The sequence below is a fragment of the Bos taurus genome, chromosome 24 (assembly GCF_002263795.3).
Source record: "Bos taurus isolate L1 Dominette 01449 registration number 42190680 breed Hereford chromosome 24, ARS-UCD2.0, whole genome shotgun sequence".
Lineage (NCBI taxonomy): Eukaryota > Metazoa > Chordata > Mammalia > Artiodactyla > Bovidae > Bos > Bos taurus.
In genome coordinates this window covers 46,557,655-46,573,739 of record NC_037351.1, presented here as the reverse complement: position 1 = coordinate 46,573,739, position 16,085 = coordinate 46,557,655, and the positions used below count along the sequence as shown (strand labels likewise).

Sequence of the window (16,085 nt, the reverse complement as noted above, 5' to 3'; positions counted from 1 at the left end):
GACTTCAGCAGTATGTGAACTGAGAATTTCCAGATGTACAAACTGGGTTTAGAAAAGGCAGAGGAAGTGAAGTGAAGTCACTCAGTCGTGTATGACTCTTTGCGACCCCATGGACTGTAGCCCACTAGGCTCCTCCACCCATGGGATTCTCCAGGCAAGAGTACTGGAGTGGGTTGCCATTTCCTTCTCCAGGGGATCTTCCAGACCCAGGGATCGAACCCAGGTCTCCCGCATTGTAGGCAGACACTTTACCGTCTAAGCTACCAGGGAAGCCCTAAAGGCAGAGAAACTAGCAGTCAAACCCAATGTTCGGTGGATCATAGAGAAAGCAAGGGAATTCCAGAAAAACATCTGCTTCGTTGACTACACAAAAACCTTTGACTGTGTGGATCACAACAAACTGTGGAAAATTCTTAAAGAGATGGGAATACCAGACCACTTTCTCCTGAGAAATCTGTATGCAGGTCAAGAGAGCATTTTTATCCCTCACAAGATTTTAATAATTCCTTTGAAATTCCCCAGTTTGTACTTTTTAAAAAAAATTTTCAGAGTTCGTTTTCCCTCTTTGTCACCCCTGGTATTTGAATGAATGAAAGTTCCTAAAATGAATCAGTATAAAGAGATTCAACTTTATTGTTTAAAAGAAAGGAAAAAAAAAATCATAGCCAGTATGGTAAGATCTCAGCACCTTTGATTTTACTGGAACATGGAATTTTTGTTGTTACATTTTTCTGGATTTGTAAAATATTTTATAACATTTTTAAAAGGTTATTTTCCTCTTCTGGGTTTCCTCACCTTAGGGTGAGGACTGTGTGATTTCCAGGATAAAATAAAAGAATTTAGTGTGACTGAAATTAGGCAAGATACTGTACTTGTCTTGGAGAAAACGTTTGCACCTCTGCTCAGAATTTTAAATCGCTTTTCTTTTCTGTGGTTACAGGGCTATGCACCACCACCTAAAAATGGAATTGAGCAGAAGCGCCCTGGACGCCCTTTGAATATCACGTCTTTAGTTAGGTTATCCTCAGCTGTGCCAAACCAGATTTCCATTTCTTGGGCATCAGAAATTGGAAAGGTAAAGATTCTTTTCTCTGGGGAACATGGAAGTGATTCCTCTAGGTGGTATTGATTCGCTTTGCTTTTTCTTAGGCTACTAGTTCCAACTAGTTCCATCTCGTTCACTTTTCTGTTTATAACCCCCAAAAGCCATATTTTTCAATTCGGGCTAGAGATGTGAGATTCTTAAAAGTTAAAACTAAGGTTTCTTCAGTATCATCTCTGTGTCTCCTTCCAAAGGAGATAAGTGCTCTAACAGTATCTCTTAAAGTTAGTGGTTAATCACAGTTGTGTTTATGTGTGTTTTAAGTGGTATTTTTAAAAAGTGGGAATTTGGGCTACTGTTACATATTTATGAAGAGGGACAAAGAAAACTTTATTAGGCTTTTGGGGAAATGGTTAAATGTACTCCTGTTGTGATTAGACATAATTTACTCCAGCCTTTATATGAACAGCTGATACTTAAATAATGTGAATATCTCATAATATTTACTTAGATTTATATTTACTAGAAAACATTTACTTAGATTGGTATTAATTCCTCCATACTTTTAGATTGATGAACTTGGTTTTCTGCAGATTCTTAAGTATTAAAAAGCTTTTCGTCAATTATGAAATACTGGTTAATACAACAGGGATTTCCATTTTAGAACTGCTTATTTATATAACTGAAGTAATAGAAATGGAAGAGATTGCAATTAATTTCTTATCATCAGCTTTAATGTTGCTGTTTCATAGAAATAAACGATAGTATTCCTTCTTATGGATGGAGAAGTTGAATCATGTTTGTAGCCAGAATTAATTTGGTTTTATCACCAAGGTAATTGCCAAGCTGGACATAATGAATATTTTTGTATTAATCTTTGGACTGTACAACTGTGATTACCAGGACCTCTAATGATTGTTCTCTTGAGCTCTCATTTCTGAATTTTTACTATAACTTGTTTATCATAAGACACTGATCCCTAATATTTTTTATTTGCATGAACTTAAATGTACAGTGATGTAGCACTGGATAAAGATTCAGGAAATCTTGGCTTAGTCTCAGGTTGGCAAATTGTTTGATTTTGGCAAAATTGCTTAATTCTCTGGGGCCTGCTTATTATAAACAATAAGTAAAATCTTGAGAATGGGTGTTATATACAAATATCAGAGACCTTGTTAACTGAGCAAGTACTAATGCTTTAAAGTTTAGTGAGATAATAAAGTTTTTTGAGAGAAATTTGAGCAGAAAAGCAGTATATCTTTTTGAAATGATTATGACCTTATAGATTTTGTTTTTGAGTAAATGATTGCAGATACTGAACGCTTAGCAGTTTTTTTTTTTTTTTTTTTAAACCCTTATAATGGCTGCCCTGGTAGCTCAGCTGGTAAAGAATCTACATTTCAATTCTGGAGACCTCGACTTGATTCTTGGGTTAGGAAGATCCTCTGGAGAAGGGATAAACTACCCACTCCAGTATTCTTGGGCTTCTCTGGTGGCTCAGATGGTAAAGAATCTGCCTGCAATGTGGGAGGCCTGGGTTTGATCCCTTGGTTGGGAAGATCCCCTGGAGGAGGGAAAGGCTACCCACTCTAGTATTTTGACTTGGATATTTCCATGGACAGAGGAGCCTGGCAGGCTACAGTCTGTGGGGTCACAAAAAGTCAGACATGACTGAGCGACTTTCACTTAATGGAAATAATATTCTTTTCTTGCAGTTGTAATCAGTAAATTTGTATACTCTTTTGGATATTCAGATATTTGAAAGGACTGTAGCAGGATGTTAAAAGTGATATTTAAAGTATCTGATTTGGCAACTATTAAAAGTATTTTGTTTATTGTAGAATCAATTGAATGAATACATGTAGTGAATTGGTGAGGTGGGTTTTAAGTATTTAAGTAAAATTATATATCATCTCTTCATTGCTTTATAGATAGCTCATGAAAGTTCCTTTGTGCGAAGTCTAAGAGGGTATGGAATTGGATGCTATTATTTTCTGACCTTGTATTTTTTGTTTTTATTATTTCTTCATGTGTCTTATATACTACAGTAGTTGCTTCTTCCCAGTAAAATGTCCGTTTGCAAATAGCAACTGTCAAATTTTTTCTCCAAAAAAAAGCTGATTTGGGGTTCATGTGAATGATTTGCCTAAGGTTATGTAGCAGGTGTCTGCCAAAATTAGAACTGTGGAACTCTGGATTAGAAGTATTAATTTAGACCACAGGTGTTTGAACTTTGTTTCTGTAGTGGAACTCATTTTTCATGAATGTATTTTCCCTATTACATAAAAAACAGAAAATTCTAGTTAGCAGTGTTCATAGGAGGGTGTATTCTCATTTATACCATGATGGCTCCTGAGGTACCAGTTTTGCTAAGTTGGAAACACGGTTTGAAAACCACTGATCTGAGCATTTTATTTTTCACGTAGATGTTTTACAGTGGTGAGTGATTGAGAAATACCTTTCATAGGGTGACGCATTCATCTTCCCTGAAGTAACTGAGTTGATTTTGTTCCCTTCCCAGTCACTGACTTTGCTGTATAAGTTATTTTGCATGTTATTTTTAGAAACCAGAGTTTCTTAGACAAGTGTTTTATATAAATAACTATTATCTCTCATCTTTAATACAGATTATTTTTCTTTGTAGAATTACTCCATGTCTGTATATCTTGTACGACAACTCACATCAGCCATGTTATTACAGAGATTAAAAATGAAAGGTATTAGAAACCCTGATCATTCCAGAGCACTAAGTAAGTATTGTTTGTAAGACTGAGCATATGAGATGGTTTTAAATGGAAGTTTTAAAAGCTTCACATATACATCAATACAGAAACAATTTGGGAATAATTACTAAAAACCAAAAATGAATTACAAGTTAAAAATACTCTTGAAGAATGGAGCTGTATAAATTGAAAAACCCTTCTCTTAGAAACTGCTCCCAAGAGGATGAAGTTTGACTCTCAATTGATATTGATATTTTGCCTTTTCATAAGAAGTTAATTTTGGTAAATGTCTGGTTGTTGGCAGTTTTGATGCCTGCGTTGGGAATAGGAATGCAGGTCTTTAAGTCCTCCAGTGTGTAGTGTGCTATACACTTAAAAAACTTATAACTTAAAAGGTCTTTTTGCAAAAGAAATGTTGATATCCATCAGAAATAATATTTATCTTCTGAGATGTTTTATTTTGTACTTTGATACTTTCATGCTGTAGAATAATAAATAGAGGAAAAAATGTGTAACCCAAGCTGTAGATAATTCAGTAACTGATGTTAATTGAACAAGACTTTTTTTTCTGGGAAAGAGAATATTTTTACCCCCATTACCTCCCATATCACTGAATGAACCAGAAAGGAGAGAGAATCTGTGGGTTGGACAGGGAGCCAAGCAGGGCTGTTGAAATGGTATTTTGTTTCTTACACGCAAGCCATTTCTCATCACACACAGCACAGTGTTGATCTTCCTGTCTAGAGCTGAAAGCCACGGGAATTCTTCCACAATTCTTACCTGACGAAGGTTCCACTCTTCCAGTTGCAGTCTGGTTCTCCCTGTCATGGTGTTGAGAATTAGGCATCTGAAGGCAGTTTATGTATTTATTAGTTTCTGTCAACAGTAACTTGTATGTATTATGTGGTGAAGAAGATGGCACATAATCCTACATCCATAGTAGTTTTCAGTAGTCAAAGTATAAAAATATTTTACCTTTTTTATAAAGTATAAGAACAATTATTGGAAATTACATGTAATCCCTAATTAAAAGTCATGCATGTATTTTAGAAAAGTATTGAAGCTCAGAGTTCAGCTGCCTTCCCTAATTGTATTGTTCTTAAGCCTGAAACAGCTCTCTGTTTTAAAAACTCTTCCTTACCCACAATTTTACTTTTAAAAATAAATCTTAAAAATTTGATTAAGCATGTCATTTCGAGTTTGTAATTCTTTAACCTAATACTGGAAGTATGGCTGTATTTTCAGTACATTAATACTTAACATTTTATTTTGTTTTTGTAGTTTCTTGATCTATTTGAAGTGTTTGGGAAATTTTAAATAAGATGGCGTATATTTCTATAATTCTGTTCATAAGTCACAATTTTTTAAACATTGTGTTTATTGTTGATTTTCCCTCAAGTTAAAGAAAAACTTACTGCGGATCCTGACAGTGAGATTGCTACCACTAGCCTTCGGGTGTCCTTGATGTGCCCTGTAAGTAAAGCAGCGAAACATTCTGAGGCATTTTGCTTTTTTATAAGTTACTAATTTTCCTATAAGTAAGTATGGGAATGAATGATACAGTATAAAATTTTGAACTTTTTTCATTTTCCCATTCAGGAATCTTCATAGATAAGCATTATAATATCAAAGAATGCAAGGGTTCTCAGGCAGTGACTAAACAGAAAGAGACGTAAAAGGATATTATAACGAAGAGGAAAGAGAGCTTTAGGTTCACAGTAATCTGTCGCTGCTAATTACAGATAATCCACAGCTAATACTGAACATAGAGAGTTGGCTCCTTTTATCAGCATATAAACTGTGTTGAAAAATAGCAACAAAATTATTAGGACCTAATGCTAATTAATCGGAAAAGTCAATGGCAACCCACTCCAGTGTTCTTGCCTGGAGAATCCCAGAGACGGTGGAGCCTGGTGGGCTGCCGCCTGTGGGGTTGCACAGAGTTGGACACGACTGAAGCAACTTAGCAGCAGCAGCAGCAGTGCTAATTGATGGGAGAAATCAGGAATAGTGGATGAAGGCTTCTTGATTAAAATCACTGCTTTTGGGAACGACAAGTCCTGGGATTAGGAATTTATGATATGGTTCGGTGGGGGAGGGTTGGGTTTGGTGACCAGCTACCATTGTGTACAGTTTTTTAAATGGAAAGAGAATTGTGTCAGAGAAAGGGATACTTTGTTGAGCCCCTATTACGTGCTCTTAGACTGTCTTAGCTAGCAAGCCTGTATGGAGTTGTTCCCATTTTGCCGATGAGGAGCCTGAGACTGAAAAAGGTTGCTAACCCAGGTCACACACTTAGGTTATAGTAGAAGAAGAATAGAGAGTTTGGTCTTCTGACCATATTCCAGTTTTCTTAACAAGGTACCATATTGCCACATGGGGCCAAAAATATAAATATCCTGATTATAAATCTACTTCTCTGTTATTCTGGAAAGCAGTATTTGCAGGTATCTTTGTTTCTAAAGCTTTATGTATTATCATTTACTTGAACTTACCTTTACTGAAAAGGGATAGAATTACATGAAATTGGGATTGCTTCCAAATTGGGAACCTGTGGTTTTGAGCAGGGTGAAGGTCAGCAGGAGGACTTTAATGAGGTGGCAGCAGAGGCCCTCAAGGGCATGTGTTTAGATCCGGGGTCTTCCCTGGTCACTGGGCATCAGTTCATTTGAGTGTCCTCACAGTACCTTTTTCTCCTGCTCACGTTAAAATTGATACCAAATTGAAACACGTGAAATTTCCATTTTGTTAGTCAGAAACAGTTTGGATATTAGAAATTTCTTAGTGGTTTAACCCTAGTGTATTTGGCAGATACTCATTGCTGGCTATATTTTAAGCACAGCCACTGGGAGTGGAACTTGTGTTACATGTATGTTTTATTATGTCAAACTGTTGTCAGGAAGAAAGCACTTCTCTTTACAACTAAGAAGTTGTACAGTTACACAGTGCCGTATCCTGTAAGTTTTTTTTGAACCTTTTGTTGGTGTGTGTTTTTCCTCTTTTCTTCAAACACCATGCTATTCTACAAGACAACAACTAAAGCAACCAAACTGTTGAATTCTTGGGCATTCAAAACAGTGGAAGTGGCATATTGAAGTGGTTGGGATTTCTCCTATATAAGAATAGATTCCTTTCAGATGTGTCAGTTTTAAGAAAACTGACAGTTTTAAGAAAATTAACAGTTTTCTTATTTGAAGAAATAACAAGATCCTGTTTAAAGTTCATTAATGTTTTCTTTTCTCTGCTTACAAGTGAAAACAGATCTCTTTTGAGACTGCCTTTTGAGCTTTTCCTCAGTATTCATTCTACCTGATTTTTTCCATAACATTTTCTAAGAAAACTGTGAATGGTACTCTTCAGACTGCCTTAGTGCTAACATACTTTGCGTTGATAGCTGTAGGATGTGGTGTATGTTATTAGAAAATCAAGCATAGGTGTTTTGAGCAAACTTAGCAGATAGATGATGGAACTTAGATTATGAAAGTAGTTTTGAAGGCAGAGACACTATAGCAGAACGGAAATAAGACAGGAACTAGGATGGTGATGGGAACTGGAGAGGAGAAAAAGGATTATAGGCAGTTGGGAGGATAAGCCTAAAAAACCCTGGGTTTATGAGGCAAAAATTAGAGAAAATGATAGCTTAAGGAGGTGGGAGAAATGTTCTGTTTTCATGGTATGTGAAATGTTTTGTTGTGTAAAGTGATTTAGAGTAGACATGCATGTGGATAGTGAGAGTGCAGTCCACGACCTCTGTCCTTGGGACCCAAGGGAGGTATGTTTTCAGCACTGGTTGTTGAAGAGGATCTGATTGAGTGTGTATAATTAACTTTTTGAACACAGGATCTGAATTTTACACAGAATTGAGATTGGGATGAAAACTGACCTTTTCCAGTCCTGTGGCCACTGCTGAGTTTTTCAAATATGCTGACATGTTGAGTGCAGCACTTTAACAGCATAATCTTCTAAGCATTTTAAATAGCTCAGCTGGAATTCCCTCACCTCCACTAGCTTAGTTCATAGTAATGCTTCCTAAGGCCCACTTGACTTCACACTGCAGGATATCTGGCTCTAGGTGAGTGACCACACCATTGTGGTTATTCCTGTCACTAAGACCTTTTTTGTACAGTTCTTCTGTGTATTCTTGCCACCTCCTCTTAATCTCTTCTGCCTCTGTTAGGTCCTTACCCTTTCTGTCCTTTATTGTGCCCATCCTTGCATGAAGTGTTCTCTTGATCTTGAAGAGATCTCTAGTCTTTCCCATTCTGTTGTTTTCCTCTACTTCTTTGCATTGTTCATTGAAGAAAGTCTTATCTCTCCTTGCTGTTCTCTGGAACTCTGTGTTCAGTTTGGTGTACATTGTTCCCTTTCTCCCTTGCCTTTGGCTTCTCTTCTTTCCTCTGCTATTTGAAAAGCCTCCTTGTATAACTACTTTGCCTTCTTGGATTTCTTTTTCTTGGGGATGGTTTTGGTCACCACCATCTGTACAGAGTTATGAACCTCTGTCCATACTTCTTCAGGCACTCTGTCTACCAGATCTAATCCCTTGAATCTATTCGTCACGTCCACTGTCTAATCATAATTAATTATTATTTGGGTCATATCTGAATGGCCTAGTGGCTTTCCCTACTTTCTTCAATTTAAACTTGAATTTTGCAGTAAGGAACTCATGATCAGAGCCACAGTCAGATCAGGTCTTGTTTTTGCTGACTGTATAGAGCTTCTCCATCTTCAGCTGCAAAGAATATAATCAATCTGATTTTGATATTGACTATCTGGTGATGTCCATGTGTAGAGTCTCTGTGTTGTTGAAAAAGGTGTTTGCTATGACCAGTGCGTTTGCTTGGCAGAATTCTGTTTTAGCTTTTGCCCTGCTTCATTTTGTATTCCAAGGCCAAACTTGCATATTACTCCAGTTATCTCTTGACTTCCTGCTTTTTCAGTTCAATCCTCTATGATAAATAGGACATCTTTTTTTGGATCACTGCCTTGTTGGGGCGACGGGTCTTCTGTAACTCAGTGAAGCTATGAGCCATGCTGTGTAGGGCCACCCAGGACGGTTGGGTCATAGTAGAGAGTTGTGACAAAACGTGATTCACTGGAGGAGGGAAGGACAAACCACTCCAGTATACTAGCTGTGAGAACCCATGAACTGTATAAAAGGGCAAAAAGTTAGGACACTGAAAGATGAGCCCCTGCTCCTGCCAAGGTCAGAAGGTCTCCAGGATGCTACTGCGGAAGAGCAGAGGACAGCTATTAACAGCACCAGAAAGAAGGAAACTGCTGAGCCAGGGCAGAAACCACACTGAGTTGCGGGTGTGTCTGGTGACGAATGTAAAATCCAGTGCTATAAGGAACAGTTTTGCACAGAAACCTGGAATGTTAGGTCCATGAATCAAGGTAAATTGGATGTGGTCAACCAGGAGATGGCAAGAGTAAATATCGACATCTTAGGAATCAGTGAACTAAAATGAATGGGAATGAGTGATTTTAATTCAGATGACCATTATATCCACTACTATTGGCAAGAGTCCTTCAGAAGAAATGGAGTAGCCCTCGTAGTCAGCAAAAGAGTCCGAAATGTACTTCTTTTAAGGTGCAACCTTAAAAACAACAGAACAATCTTGGTTCATTTCCAAGGCACACCGTTTAGTATCACAGTAATCCAAGTCTATGCCCCAAACACCAGTACTGAACAAGCTGAAGTTGATCAGTTCTATGAAGACCTAGAACTAACACCAGTACTCTTTTAAACGAATGATATAATGAAGGGATGCCTCTTAGGAATGCAAGTGTAAGTTGTTATTAGAAAATCTATTGAAATATTCAAATCTATAACAATAATTGAAAAAGAAAAAAAATCCTCCAGTTACCCCATTAGGTGCTGAGTAGGTCAGCATCCTTTCCTCACAGAACAAAACCTCTTAGCAAAATAGGAAAACGTAGATAATTAAAACTAAAAATTACCACCATGTATGATATAAAACTAGGAATGTCTTCATGAAAGTGAAGAACATTTGAATTTGTGTTATAGCTCTGCCAGCTGTATCTTAGTGAGTGTATTGTTTTCAGTATCTTGTAACCTCAACATCGTCATTTCAAAAATAGAAATAGAGGTACTAGTCTTTTGGAGTCATGCAATTATTATGAGAATTAGATGAAATTTATGTAAAAGTCTGTAACATGCTGTAAGTTTCTACATTACGTAAGAGGTTATTTGTTATTAAAGGAAGGGGAAATAAAGCATATATCATAGAAAATTGCCTCACATTCTTTTCTCACCTTTTTCCATCTTAAATATTCCCTAACATGATACAGAAAAACCTTAATGAACTTATTGGGCAGCCCAGTAGTTAAATTGTTCTATCCATTTGCATGAATCACTATACTTCTAAAATCTCTTAGAATCCTAGTTAGACACTTAAGAGATAGTATGGACTCTTGAGCTAGATCATCTGGGTTCAAATATTGACTCTTGATTTTGTAATGTTAGTCAAGTTAACTTTGTTTCTTTGTGCCTGTTTCCTCATGTATAAAGTGAGGATGATAATATAGATCAACTGGGTAGTGTAGTTGTTAGGTTAAAAGGTAGTGTCACTAAGATAAAGGTAGAGGGTATTCATTGTGCTACTTGGCATATAGGACTGCTATAATGATGAGTTGGCTAAATTATTTTCTTTTTATATTATAAAATAACCCAATGTTCATTTTAGAGGAAAGAAACTACAGGTAAACCAAAAAGAAAAAAGGAGAATATCCTAAAGATCCTCCCCCTCCCCCTCAGGGAGGATTAACGGTGTTATAATTTTCTGTGGTTTCTTCTAGACTTCATAGTACATATGAAGAAGTCCTTTCCTTTTCCTTTTCTTTGTCTTTGCCATTTATCCAGTCTCTCTGCATTCCTTCTACCATCTGGTTGACAAATACTGATCATCTGTTGCATCCTTGGTACTATGTTGTAACACTTAGGTTACAGTAGTGAACAGTGACATAGACCTTTTCCTTGTGGGGCTTAGCATATAGTCGAGAAATAGATTTTCTATCAGAATGAGAGAACTGATTAGAAACTGAGAATTTTTTGTAAAGGAAATATACAGGGAAGTTTGAAAGGCTTTACAGCAAAACTTGGTCTGATCTAATCTGGATGTTATGTCTGTCTTGATGTTCGTATTCCTCTACCAATTGGCCATTTAAGTTTAATAGTAAAAGACTGGTTAATGATAAAAATGCATTGTAAAACCTTCAGAAGGAAAGGAGAATGTTTTTGTGGACCATATGCTCTGTGTGTGGCAGTTTAAGTTATTAGTTTTTAAAATCAGTACTTTTTAATGAAAACAACTTGACCAAAAATCTGTCACATAATTTGAGACCCATTTAAAAAAATTTAATGAGGAAAAAAAAAAAGAACTAGGTTTTATCAGTATACTGACACTTCAACATATGTGATTATAGGAAAGTAAAAAGCTTTCTTTCTTAAGTGAAAAATACATTTGCAGTTCATATCACGTATATGAGGCTGATTAATATAGGTAACCAAAGATTAATAACCAAGTAGAAAATCAAGAACGTTTTGAATAAGTAGTTCTTAGAAACCCAAATGACCCTTAGAAGCTATAAAAAGCTCAGCTTCACTTAGAAGTGTATTACAAAACTATAATGGGGTGTTTTTCACCTGTCAGATTGGCAGAGGTTAAAGGATTCAAGAACTGCTATATTGATAAGGTTGAGGGGAGCCAAGCACATTAATACATGTGTATGTGTAAATCAATAGGTAATTTCTGTGAAAGTTAGTTTGTTATTGGGACAAAAATCACAGATACGCTTGGACTCAAAATTTTTCCTGCTAGGAATTTATCCCGTAGCTGTCTATTGCAGCATCATCTGTAGTGATAAAGGATTAGAAAAAGTTTAAATATAAGTAAAGAATTGTGTGAATTGCATGCCACCATTTCTGTGAAAATATTTTTTAAAAGACACACTTGATTATGCATAGACCATCTGTGAAAGGACATGCGAGAGATAGATAGCAGTGGTTCCCTTTAAGTAGGGGAAGAGATGAAAAAGAAACATGTTTTCATGTTTTAAAAAATTTATTTATTTTTAATTGAAGTATAAAGCTTTAAATGTTTTCATTTTATATGTATCTTTTTCTACCTGTGATTTTATAAGTTTTACTTTCTTTCAGAAAGTGAAATGGTCTTTTAAAAATTATAGCTCAAGCAGTGAATACAAATAAAGTATATTGTAGTCTTGATGGAAATAAATTCTGGTTTGAATTTCTTTTTGACTTTGTTAGTCTTGTATGACTTCTTCAGATTTTTATGACTTTTGAGGCTTTGTTCTCCTTTCTGAAATGACTTTCCACATTGTCTTCCCTGTCGTCCAGTTAGGGAAAATGAGGCTGACAATCCCATGCCGTGCGGTGACTTGTACACACCTACAGTGTTTTGATGCTGCCCTTTATCTGCAAATGAATGAGAAGAAACCCACCTGGATTTGTCCTGTGTGTGACAAAAAAGCTGCCTATGAAAGTCTAATTTTAGATGGGTAAGTATATCCCAACATAATACTTAATTATACTCAATCTTATTTTTAAACTGTAGTTAGTGGCCCTTCTGTCTTTACAATATTATGGTGTTGGGGGCAAGAGGGTGAGTAGTTTCCTTTTCATTTTGCTTTCCATGGTCATATTTCATTACCTATAGGAAGGAGGGTAAAATCCACTTAGTGATATCATTTTGCTTATCTAGAACTAGAAGAGCAATGAAGTCTCTGCAAAAACATACTAAGTAAGTGGTAGGGTAAATAGAGTTGTGTTATGCAGCTGGTAAGTTTAAAATGGGAATTCACTTCTAGGTTTTTCTGACTCTGGAGCCCAAACTCTTAAGCAGTATTGCTCATTTTGTATATGTTGAAATTAAGGAAAAATAATACAACCTAATTGTTGGGAAGTAATGTATATATACACTATCATTTTCATTCAGTATAGAGTGAAAAATAACCTTGATCTTTAAAGATAATTCTGCAGCACGATTTTTTAAGTTTGAAAAGAGTATTATTGTAAAGAGGAATGAAACAGTAAAGAGTGATGGGACTTTTTCTCTCTGTAAACTTTTACTTTTTAACTTGCTTTGAAATAATTTCAAACTTAACAAGAATTTGTTAACAGTAGCGTGTAATGTGTCAGTTGTTAACAGTCTGCCATATTGTTTTATCACATTCCCTCTTAATTTGTATGTGTTTTTGTGCGTGTATATCTGTGTATAGAGAGAAAAAGATGATTTTCACTATTCTCAGAAACTTTTTGAATCATTTGAGATAAGTTACGTATTTCATGCCCTTTTGCCCATTCATATTTTAGGGTGTGCTTCCTGAATACTTGACATTGTGTTGTGGGTATACTGCTTATCATTAGTGTGTTTTAGAGAGTTCCAGAGATTTTATTTGAACAAACACTAGTTTTTTTGTCAGAAACTTCAAGATGTCATTTTCCCTCCTTTCATTCATGCAGTTCTTTATTCTGTTATGCATTCCTTCATGAATTCTTTCAACATAATACATATTAAATACTAGCCATGTGTCAGGTCTAAAATGGAGACAATAAAGAATTGTGTAGTAAATGTTAAGTGCTGTGAAAGTAAAGAATGAAACTATGTGAAGAGAACTGGGGGTGGGGAAGAAACTGATGATAGGGAGTATGTGATCACATTACTACCCACTACCTGATTGTTGGTCGGTAGTCTCACCAACACTTAATGAATATATCTCTTCATAGGCTTAGGACACTGCTTCCATCATTTGAAACATTTTTATATACAAGTGTCATTTCTGTGCTGTTATTTGTGCCGTTGATCAAAGTATTGATCACTGTAAAACTGTTTTAATTATTGGATTTTTGTTATGCATTAGTACCTCTTTGGCCATATGAATCAGAATTTTCTTGACCATCATTGGAGTTGGCCATATTCACCTGAATGAAAGTATTCTTAAATTACACAAATCTTGTTTTGATTTTGATTGAAATTTTGTTTTTCATATAATTGGGGAAATACATATTTAAAGTTTTACATCTTCTAAGGAGGGTAGTGTTTTTCCTCATTCATTTTTATCAGTTTTATTGTGGTAGAAGAACTATCCCTGTTTAAAGTGTACAATTTGATACATTTTGACCCAATATATACCTGAAATATCATTAAAATATGATAAATATATCTATCACATCTGAAGTTTTCTCAATTCTTGTGGGACTCCATGGCCTGTAGCTCACCAGGCTTCTCTCTCCATGGATTTCTAGGGAAAATTATTGGAATGAGTTGCCATTTCCTTCTCAGGAGATCTTCTGTACCCACGGATCAAACCTGTGGCTCCTGTATTTGCAGGTGGATTCTTTAGCACTGAGCCACCTGGGAAGCAAGGTGGCTGGAGAAGAAAATGGCAACCCACTCCAGTATTCTTGCCTGGAGAACCCCATGGACAGTATGAAAAGGCTGAAAGATAGGATGCTGGAAGATGAGCCCCCTCCAGGTCAGAAGATGTCCAGTATGCTACTGGGGAAGAGCGGAGGGCAGTTACTAATAGCTCCAGTGAGAATGAAGCAGCTGGGCCAAAGCAGAAATAACACTCAGCTGCAGATGTGTCTGGTGGTAAAAGCAAAGTCCGATGCTATAAAGAACAATATTGCATAGGAACCTGGAATGTTAGTTCCATGAATCAAGGTAAATTGTATATGGCCCAGGAGAAGATGGTAAGATTGAACATTGACATTTGAGGAATCTGAATTTTCAGATGACTATTGTATCTACTACTGTGGGCAGGAATCTGTAGAAGAAGTGGAGTAGCCCTCATGGTCAACAAAAGAATCTGAAATGCAATATTTGGGGTACAGTCTCAAAAAGGAGTGAATGATCTCAGTTCGTTTCCAAGGCAGATCCTTCATCATCACAGTAATCCAAGTCTGTGCACTAAATACTTAACACCAAAGAAACTGAAGTTGACTAGTTCTATGAAGACCTGTATACAAACTTTTTTAGAACTAATAGTAAAAAAAGATATGCTTTTCATTGTAAGGAATTGGAATGCAGAAATAGAAAGTCAAAAGATATCTGAACTAGCAGGCAGCTTTGGCCTTGGAGTACAAAATGAAGTATGTCCGTGGAATTCTCCAGGCAAGAAATTCTGGAATGGGTAGCCATTCCCTTCTCCAGGGGATCTACCTGACCCAGGGATCAAACCCAGGTCTTCCTGCATTATGGGCAGATTCTTTACCACTTGAGCCACCAGGGAAGCCCCTAATGAAGCAGGACAAAGGCCAACAAAGTTTTGTTAACAGAACACACTGGTCATGGCAGACACCCTTTTCCAACAACCCAAGAGATGACACTACACATGGACATCACCAGATGGTCAATACCAAAATCATATTGATTGTTCTTTGCAGCCAAAGATGAAGAAGCTCAATACAGTCAGCAAAAACAAGACCTGAAGTGGACTGGCTCAGATTATGAGCTCTTCATTGAAAAATTCAGGCTTAAATTGAAGTTGGGAAAACCACTAGGCCATTCAGTTATGACCTAAATCAAATCCCTTATGATTATACAGTAGATGTGACAAATAGATTTGAGAGATTAGGTCTGGTAGACAGAGTGCCTGAAGAACTATGGATGGAAGTTCATAACACTGTACAGGAGGCAGTGACCAAAACCATCCCCAAGAGAAATAAATGAAAGAAGGCAAAGTGGTTGTCCAAGGAGGCTTTACAAATAACCTAAGGAAAGAAGAGAAGTTAAAGGCAAGGGAGAAAGGGAAAGATAGACCCAGCTGACCACAGAGTTCCAGAGAATAGCAAGGAGAGATCAGAAGGCCTTCTTAAATGAACAATGCAAAAAAATAGAGGAAAACAACAGAATGGGAAAGATTAGAGATCTCTTCAAGAAAACTGGAGAGATCAAGAGAACATTTCATGCAAGGATGGGCACGAGAAAGGACAGAAAGGGTAAGCACCTGACAGGCAGAAAAGATTAAGAGGAGGTGGCAGGAATATACAGAAGAAATGTATATGCAAAAAAGGTCCTAATGACCCAGATAACCATGATGGTGCAGTCACTCACCTAGAGCTGGACATCTTGGAGTATACAATCAAGTGGGCCTTAAGAAACATTACTATGAAGAAAGCTACTGGAGGTGAGGGAAATCCAATTGAGCTTTTCAAAATGCTAAAAGATGATGCTAGTAAAGTGCTGCACCATTATGTCAGCAAACTTGGAAAACTCATCAATGGCCACGGGATTGAAAGTTTAATTTTCATTCCAATCCCAAAAATGAGC

General features: G+C 36.6%; 1 protein-coding gene across 11 annotated transcripts in view; it reads left to right on the top strand.

The window, feature by feature from the left end:
* The window catches only part of PIAS2 (protein inhibitor of activated STAT 2), a 120,454-nt gene that overhangs the window by 71,481 nt on the left and 32,888 nt on the right, over positions 1-16,085 (top strand). For all 11 annotated transcript variants that reach the window (XR_009492743.1, XM_024984535.2, XM_024984534.2 and 8 more), the window contains 4 exons: positions 941-1,075; positions 3,687-3,792; positions 5,165-5,238; positions 12,149-12,309. Coding sequence is in view for 10 of the 11 variants with exons in the window: in XM_024984535.2 (XP_024840303.1) it covers positions 941-1,075; positions 3,687-3,792; positions 5,165-5,238; positions 12,149-12,309 (476 nt within the window). In the remaining variant the exon portion in view is untranslated. The remainder of the gene's footprint in view (positions 1-940; positions 1,076-3,686; positions 3,793-5,164; positions 5,239-12,148; positions 12,310-16,085) is intronic.